Raw genomic sequence first — 8,866 nt, 5'->3', positions numbered from 1 at the left:
CACAAGTACAGATTAGGTTATCAAGTTCAAATGAGAACGAGAGAGACCATTCAGATGCAACACACAGAAACACAGTTACAGGAAAGGACGAATGTCCATGTCCTCGTTGAGTATCCAGAGTGTAGATCCAAAAGAGTTCACGTCTAAAGATTGTTAATGTATCCCCCCCCTCCGTGGGAGTTGCACATGCTCAATCCCAATGTAAGTGAGAGAGGCAGCAGTCTGCTGCATATGATTCAAGTGGTTAGCCACCGGGCTCTTGGGATCATGGTTTCTGATATTGCTCCTGTGTTTTTCAGAAGCCTAGAGGTTGTACCTACAGTATATACTTTATATACGCCAGGCCGCAGGGGCATTTGAGCATATAAATCACATTACTGGTTTTGCATGAGATGATGCCCTTGATGTTAAATGCTTTGCCTGCATGTGGGTGATAGAATGTTTTGCTCTTCCTAGTGAAGTTGCACTGTTGGCAGTTACCACACTTCAACAGGTGGGAGGAACGTGCCTTTAACACTGTTATGATATTCTGTATTGATATGTATCTGTATGTCGTAAGAAGAAAAAACAAGGAATCTCAATGAATGAAATTAAACTTCCTAAAATTATAAATCAATAACAATTCTGTTTACTGTAGTTTTGTCAAATTACAATTACAATTCCTCCGTTGAATTGGAATCGATGAATCCATTCATGAATTGACGCGCCATGTGCCAAGGTCGGAGTCGAGGTCGGGCCTCCTTGGCGCATGTGAAACCCCCTGACCATGTTTATCTCTCTATAAAGATGCTAAAACATGTCTCAGAGCAGTAACGTGTGTGGGCGATGGCTGAGTGAGTGTACAGTATATGAACAGCAGGCTGTATTATATGCAGCCACAGAGTGGGCGAGCAAAGTATTTAGGAAGAATCGACCTGAGCCCTTTGAGAGTCCAGATTGTGTGGTTGCTATGGTCCCTGGAATAAACATTCACAGTATACTGTATGCCTCATACTCCACATGCTTCATTTTGGACGTCGGCGTGTGCGTGGATGTGTGTGCGTGTGCATGTGCGTGTGTGTGTGTGTGTGCATGTGCATGTGCGTGTGTGCGTGTGTGTGTGTGACTGACTGACAGGTTCAGAACATCAGCCAGTCCATGGAGGTACTGGACTTGCGGACAGGCAGGGATCTGCAGTATGTGAGGAACACGGAGAATCTGATGAAGACGGTGGACGGGAGGCTGAAGACGGCCTCGGAGAATCCTCGCACTCTCAATCCAAAGAGCTTTCAGGTAATAGGCTGCCTGTCACCTGCAGTACAGTACAGTATGTGCGCCTGTATTATTATCAGCCCAGTGTAGACGCCATTATAGTTGTGGCAGTGCACTCCTATGTGCACGGAAAACTTTGTCAGATTTTAATGCATTGCAATCTCCCTCCCTGTTCACAGGCCATAAACTTACTATGGCTCTCCGCCGCGTGGCGTATACTGTAAACATAGGTACGCACATTCAATTTCCACAACTATCTCTGGGTCATTGAGTCATGCAGAGGCAATTTGAGCAAATTCACTTGTGCCTAAATTATTCAACGCTTGGACCTAGAGGAAGACATCCCCTCCCCTCTCTCCCCCATTTCCTTCTGCATCTTTTCCCAACTCTACTTAACATTCTGCGCTCTGCTCTCTGATAACAACCACATATATTCCCATTTATCTCTTCCTTATCTCTCTACAAGCTAAGGCTCAGCTGCCATTATCAGCGAGGCCTTTTTGTCTTCCTGTCAGCCGGATGTCTTGCCAGCTAGGACTTTCTGTGCATTTCTCACACTCTTACAGATATTAGATGGACCATAAAATAGTTTGATTAAAAAGATGACTTGATGAATGCCAAGTCTGCTGTACCGGTGCTGCCTGGGACCCCTGCTGCCACAGCACCACCACGACGAGCATGAATTAAAGATTGACGAAAACGAACACATTAAAGTCATCCAAAAGGAGTTAATGAAGATGTTTATGAAATAAGCCCATTCATCAGTTAACAACGCCTGAGATGAGTCAAATATGCAGATGAAAGGTGTGCATTATATGCCAGCAGAGGTCTGAATGTAAATCCACAATCCAATAAAGAGAGAAAAGGACCACAGGCCTAAAAAAGCAGGATTTGCCCAGAGTAGGATGGCTGATGAATGCGTGCAGCTCAAAGTCGCCGATGGCAGAGCGCGGCGAGATTAACGAGAGAGAATTTTCGCGGCTGGAAAGGGGAGAAAATGAGATTTATGATGTGGCGCCACGGGGCTGAGAGCTGCTCCATCACCAGATTTACGATAAACCTTAACAAGGAGGAAACAGCCCCTCCTGTGGCGGCCACACTTTATATTGATACACCTGCCGCTCCTGGCCCTTATTGATATACCTTCCAACAGCACACAGCCTGGCTCCCCTGCTGCTCCCTGTTCTCCTGTCTGAGGCCGCATCTTTCCTTCCACTTCAAAACACACACCCCTTTACTGTACAGTACGTTCAGCAATAACATGCATCCTAGGTGAAAATCCAGGTTTAAATAGATCCACGACACACCTAAGATCTGATCACCCATCCCAGCTCCAGAGGTGTTCAGCCACACATTTGGCTACATTAACAACAAAGTCTAAATGCAATGCCTCTCTGATCTACATACAGCAGATGAGGAAATTAAAATGTATATTACGCAGATCGAACCAAGAAGTGCACACAAATCAAACAGGTGGCAGGCAGCTTGGATACTTTCCACAAAAAAAAGCCAAAAAGAAATCATGTTTGCTGTTATTTTAAAGGTCATATACTGTAGGTTACATTGGAAGAAGTAATGACTTGGCAAAGGAAAGAAAAATCCAATTTTAGTGTTTATGTTGGAGATGCATTTTAATATCAGGTTTAAGTGTAATCAGCTAAATCATATCTTGGCACATTTTGGATACGAGTGTAAAGACTAAAGAGGCCCACAGATGGGACAGATGAAGCAGCTCCTACCCACAGTATGATGAGAGGGTCTGAGTGAGAGATGAGTCCAAGCAGCAATTGAAGATTGGAAGCCTCCATGTAGCTCCTGCACACATAATCCCCCTGTATTGACCTGACCTCTGTGTCCTCTTCACTCCCTGCCAGAGGCTTAATCTCTCCCATCCCCTTTGCTCTTTCTCTGCGGTGGATATCTCAGGAGTTGAAGGACAAGGTGACCCAGCTGATCCCCCTGCTGCCAGTGCTGGAACAGTATAAGACCGATGCCAAGATGATCCTGCGTCTTCGCGAGGAGGTGAGGAACCTGTCCTTAGTTCTGATGGCCATCCAGGAAGAGATGGGAGCCTACGACTATGAGGAGCTGCGCCAGAGAGTCCTGCTGCTGGAGACCAGGCTGCACTCATGCATGCAGAAACTAGGTACGACGTAGAAGCAAATGTGGGTAGTGGGTACTGTAGTGTAGAGGTAAAAGCACTCACCTACTGTACCACCGTGGAGACCCAGGTTCAATTCCCAGTAGCAGTATTGCCGGCTTGGTCTGGCGCAATTGTCCGCGTCTGCGGGTGGGAAGCCAGTGGGATGTCTTCCCAAATGTCCTAGTCGCTGCAGTAGCACCTCCTCTGGTCGGTCAGGGTGCTTCTTCGGGGGGAGGGGAACTGGGTGGAATGGCATGATCCTCCCACGTGCTACGTCCTGCCGGTGAAACTCCTCACTGTCAGATGAAAAGAAGCAGCTGGCGACTGCACATTTATCGGAGGCAGCATGTGCTAGTCTACGGCTCTCCCCAGATTGGCAGAGGGGGTGGAGCAACGACTGGGACAGCCGAGGGAATTGGCCAAGTACAATTGGGGAGAAAATGAGAGAAAAAGCGGGAAAGAAAACTTGTGCAAGTGTGTGTGTGTGTGTGTGTGTGTGTGTGTGTGTGTGTGTGTGTGTGTGTGTGCGTGCGTGTGTGTGTGTGTGTATTTGTGTGTGTGTGTGTGTACTGTCGTTGAAAGTATAATTTGAAATTCATTAGCAGATGTCTACAGTAGCACTTTGCAATCACAGCTTAGACAAACAGGAAGGCAAATCATGTTGTTGAAGGCAAATCAGTGATACAAAAAGGAAATCTGGATTAAATTGAGGTTGTTAATGATGGAAATACGTGATCAGCATCCGTACTGTTCTCTTCGCTTGAATTACCCGCATAAATTCAGCAAAATGGGCCTAGAGAGACTGAATGAATAAGTGATATTGTACTCATGTAATGTGTTAGCAAACTGATGATTTTACAAAAATCCTATATAATCTGATGACTGGACAGAAAAAGATAGCAGCTTGAGGTCATCAGTATTTTGCTATTGGTTTAGCATAAATGGCTTCACACCGAGATAATGATAATAATACATAATAATAATAATAATAGGCTACTAAGCTTCACAGCATTTATATAGCCATTTTCAGTTTACAAAGGGCTTTATAAAACAGGATAAATAAATAATGAAGAAAATGGATACAAGGAAACAAAGACAATGAAGATTAAAGATACGATAGGAAACAGAAACATTTGGAACATCGATAAAACAGGACATACAAGAACATTATAAAAAGGCTTTGAGTGATTTAAAAGATGCTAGCGATCTGGCTAGCCTGAGCTCCTCTGGCAGGGCGTTCCACAGCCTGGGAGCTCTGACAGCAAAGCCTCAGTCACTGTGCCTTCCAACTTATCAGCAAGATCTGCAAATCGATTGGGAAACTAACAGCCGACCAGTGTAGTGCTGCTGAAATGGGGGTGATATGGTCTCGTCTTCTTAATGTGGTTAAGCGCCTCGCTGAGAGAACTCTGACTGAGCAATAAGAGGGAATTACAATTAAGTCTGACAATGAGATGATAAAAAGCCTTGGAAAATCTTTCAAGGTCAGCAGCCGATAAACAAGTGCTTATCTTGGAAATATTTTTTAACTGAAGCAAGCAAGACTAAACAAACCTCTTAACCTGATCATTAATGCAGGAATCTGATTCAAATATTACAGTATGCCCAGATTCTTGAGTACAGGCTGGATGTTGTTGAATAAGTTATCAATAACGATCTGAATCTGGGTAATGGAGTTTGGCAGCCCAGAGTTATTTTCATTGTGTTGGAGGAAATGGAGTGACCTCCAGCACGTTGTATCTAAGAGGCCATCTTTGAGGCTATATTGTGGGTGTTGGAATCTCTTGGTCTAAGGGGGTACGTCGTCATCTGCAGAACAGTGTGAAAATGATTAAGCGGAAGAAGATGAATTGAGAATAATAGAGGTCCTAAGATTGACTGTTGTGGAACCGCAAATTCCAGATGAGTTGTAGGCCAGTATAGGGTTAGTGGAATTGCCGAGCACAAAAGAGCAGCTTATATTTAGCAAATTAGACGAAGCCAAATCAGAGCCGTGTCTGTGAGTCCAACCCAGTTTTCCAGGCGGATTAGGCAATATATCATGGTGAAATGTATCAAAGGCTGTGCTGAAATATAGAAGAATCAAGATCAAACAGTCACCTTTCTCAGCAATTAGGTCATTGGTAGCCCTCAGGAGAGCAGTCTCTGTGCTGTGGAAGATTCCAAAGCCTGACTTCAATTTTTCAAAACTGCTGTTCCTGAGATGGTGTACCATAGTTTTAAAAGCCATCATAATCTGCCCCTCAGGTACTATATTTAGCTGTACTGTGTGTGTGTGTGCGCAGGTGAGCGCGCACACGCGTGTGTGTGTGTGTGTGTGTGTGTGCGTGCGTGCGTGTGCATGTGCTAGGCTGCCAACTCAGTGTGCGCATGTGCATGTGTGTGTGCGTGCGTGTGTGTGCGTGCGTGCATCGGTTGAAGATGCCTGCGTGCGTGTACTGTACATAGCACAATGTACTGTACATAATGGTACATGAATGTCTATGTGTCTGACCATCTGTTTGACCTGCAGGCTGTGGGAAGCTCACTGGCGTCAGTAACCCCATCACTGTGCGTGCATCAGGATCGAGGTTCGGCTCCTGGATGACTGACACCATGATCCCCAGCTCGGACAACAGAGTGAGTTTCTCCCTTCCGCTGACCCCTTACCCTTTGACCTATCACCCCCTTTTCAGCTCAACACACCCCTAGTGGATCCAAACCAGAGCCATTGATAACAAAAAAAATAGGCCAACCTCTGAAAAATCTACAACTTTGTTCAAGAAGAAGAAGAAAAAAGTCCCCCTCACACTCACAGCAACACTGTCATGATATTTCAGTGATTGACTGTTGTGCCTGAGTGGGACTCCTCATGAGCACTGGAGGAAGACAGATAGAGAGACAGCCAGAGAGATGGAGATAGAAAGCTGAGTCACTGATGGATAGCGCCCCCTCTCCCCTCCTCATCCTCCCTGTCCCCTCCTGTCACCGCCGCTCCAGCTGATTAATGGCTTCATCATCAGTGAAGAAATGAATGAGTTGTTTGGGCTAAACTCGGTAATTGCCAAGAGTCCTGCTAGCTGGCGTGCTGAGATGCTCTGGGCTCAGATGATATAGTAATGTCTTCAGCTGATTAGAGATGACACAGGGTTTCACATGAGCTGGCGCACGCTAAGACGCAGGGGAGACGGGGACGCAGATGACGAAGAGGAGGAGGAGGAGGACCCGGGGAATATGGGGGAGCGGTTGTGCAGGAGTGCAGCGCGGGCCATCTGTAGGGGGCGTGGCCTTTCTCCTCCCAACCCTGGATCATACAGGCTAAACGGATATTGCCAACGGCAAAAGGTCAATTTCTTTGATTGAATGCCCTGATATCTGTGTTTAATAACTTCGCTTGCTGCTGAGAACACATTAGTCTCTTCATATCAATCACTGATTACATTCATAGCCAGATAGATCACCAATATCGCATTAACGCCCGTATTAATCATGGTGATCACATTTGGGAAACACAACATTGACTCTGGAGAGGCAGGAAACAGACAGACTAGAGAGGGGGGGAAAAAACCTTGTCTAAAATGTGCTAGAGCTTCAGCGTGTCTCAGCTGCTGCCTCCCTGCTCAGCTCTGGGGACTCGTTTAGCAAGCAGAGGAGAAACAATGCCTAATGCTCCATAATCTCCCCTTCTCCATAATTCAGCTGCTGTCGCACCCCCCCCCCCCCCCCTCCGGCTCCTCCCCTCCCCTTCCTCCCCCCCCCCCCCCCCCATCCCCCCCACCCCCGGCTCCTCCCCTCCCCTTCCTCCCCCCCCCCCCCCACCAGCCCCCCCCACCGGGATGCTTGCTGAAAGCAAGTGCATCCTCTATACCTGGGAAGGAGGCGAGAGCGGAAAGGAGAAAAGAAGGGAGAGAAACAGACGGGCAGAAGAGAGACAGCTAAATCCCAGCAAAGCTCTCTGTGAGACATTAAGAACAAAATAAATATCTGATAAGCCAATGGCAGTTTAATTGACTCGATTAAAAGCTGAACTGTCTCGGCCGTAGCAGCGTTGAGGGAATGACGTGGCAGATGCGGCCAAAGAGGAGGGCCGTGCAGTTAGTGGACCCAACCACCAAAAGTGCTTAAGGAAAAAGAGAGAGCTGCTAAATGCATTGATTTTCTGCAAATGTGGAGTGGAAAGGCCAGGCAGCACAGGCTGCAAAGCACAGGCAACATCTTCACTCCCACGTGCAGAGGAGATCAATAGTACTGCACACATACGTACGTGCAAGTGCATGCATGTAAGCATAAACTGGCAATGACACATATGCACAGGCTCAAACAGGCAGAGACTCTCCTCTCTCACACACACACACACACACACACACACGACACACACACTTTGCTTGGGACATTGCCCCGTTATAATGAACTATATGCCCGCAGAAGAAGTTTGTCGAATGTAGCATGACAATGCCATCCTATCTTCTCATGATCTCCTCCCGGTTTGTTCCAGCTCTGACTCCTCTCTCTTCTCGCCACAGGTGTGGTCCATGGATGGATATTTCAAGGGTCGGCGCGTGCTGGAGTACCGCACCATGACCGACTTCATGAAGGGCCAGAACTTTGTGCAGCACTTGCTGCCCCACCCCTGGGCGGGCACCGGCCACGTGGTCTACAACGGCTCGCTGTACTACAACAAGTACCAGAGCAACATCATCATCAAGTACCACTTCCGTTCCCGCAGCGTGCTGGTGCAGCGCAGCCTGAGCGGGGCCGGCTACAACAACACCTTCCCCTACTCCTGGGGCGGCTCCTCTGACATTGACCTGATGGCGGACGAGAACGGGCTGTGGGCCGTTTACACCACCATCCCCAACGCCGGCAACATCGTCATCAGCCGCCTGGAGCCCCAGAGCCTGGAGGTGCTGCAGACCTGGGACACCGGTTTCCCCAAACGCAGCGCGGGGGAGTCCTTCATGATCTGCGGCACACTGTACGTCACCAACTCCCACCTGGCCGGCGCCAAGATCTACTTTGCCTACTACACCAACACGTCGAGCTACGAGTACACAGATATCCCCTTCCACAATCAGTACTCCCACATCTCCATGATGGACTACAACCCCAGGGAGAGGGTCCTGTACACCTGGAACAATGGACACCAGGTGCTCTACAACGTCACACTGTTCCAGGTCATTAAGACTTCTGGGGACTGAGACCCCCCCAGAGTGACCCACTCAACTAACGCTGTGATCATTGTCAGGGGAAGGACAGAGGAGCGGGTGGGGTCGGGTGCGGGGTGGGCGGGGGGGCGGGGGGGTTCAGTGTAGGGGCATAGGGGTGGATTTTTTTAATGAATTTCAATCTTCATAGAGTGCTATTATTCACATTCTGGAAAAAAAAACACACCCCGACAGCAAGGTCGGTAAAGACATAAGGACTGAGCGCTTCTCTCTTCTTTTATTTCTGTGATGAGTAAGCATGGTTCTTTTTATTTGTGATGAGAAATAA

The 8,866-nt window shown here is 47.6% G+C and overlaps 1 protein-coding gene across 1 annotated transcript in view; it reads left to right on the top strand.

Annotated features, from left to right (window-relative positions):
• olfm2a (olfactomedin 2a) overlaps nt 1-8,629 on the top strand; it is a 58,275-nt gene extending 49,646 nt beyond the window's left edge. The window contains exons 3-6 of the mRNA XM_083649765.1: nt 1,117-1,272; nt 3,178-3,397; nt 5,907-6,013; nt 7,897-8,629. Of these exons, the coding sequence (XP_083505891.1) occupies nt 1,117-1,272; nt 3,178-3,397; nt 5,907-6,013; nt 7,897-8,571 (1,158 nt within the window). The 3' untranslated portion in view covers nt 8,572-8,629. The remainder of the gene's footprint in view (nt 1-1,116; nt 1,273-3,177; nt 3,398-5,906; nt 6,014-7,896) is intronic.
• Nucleotides 8,630-8,866: the final 237 nt, after the last annotated feature.

The sequence above is a fragment of the Poromitra crassiceps genome, assembly GCF_964638095.1.
Source record: "Poromitra crassiceps genome assembly, chromosome: 13".
Classification (NCBI taxonomy): Eukaryota; Metazoa; Chordata; class Actinopteri; order Beryciformes; family Melamphaidae; genus Poromitra; species Poromitra crassiceps.
Note: the sequence above shows the minus strand (reverse complement) of the source record. Positions and strands in the feature narration are given on the sequence as shown.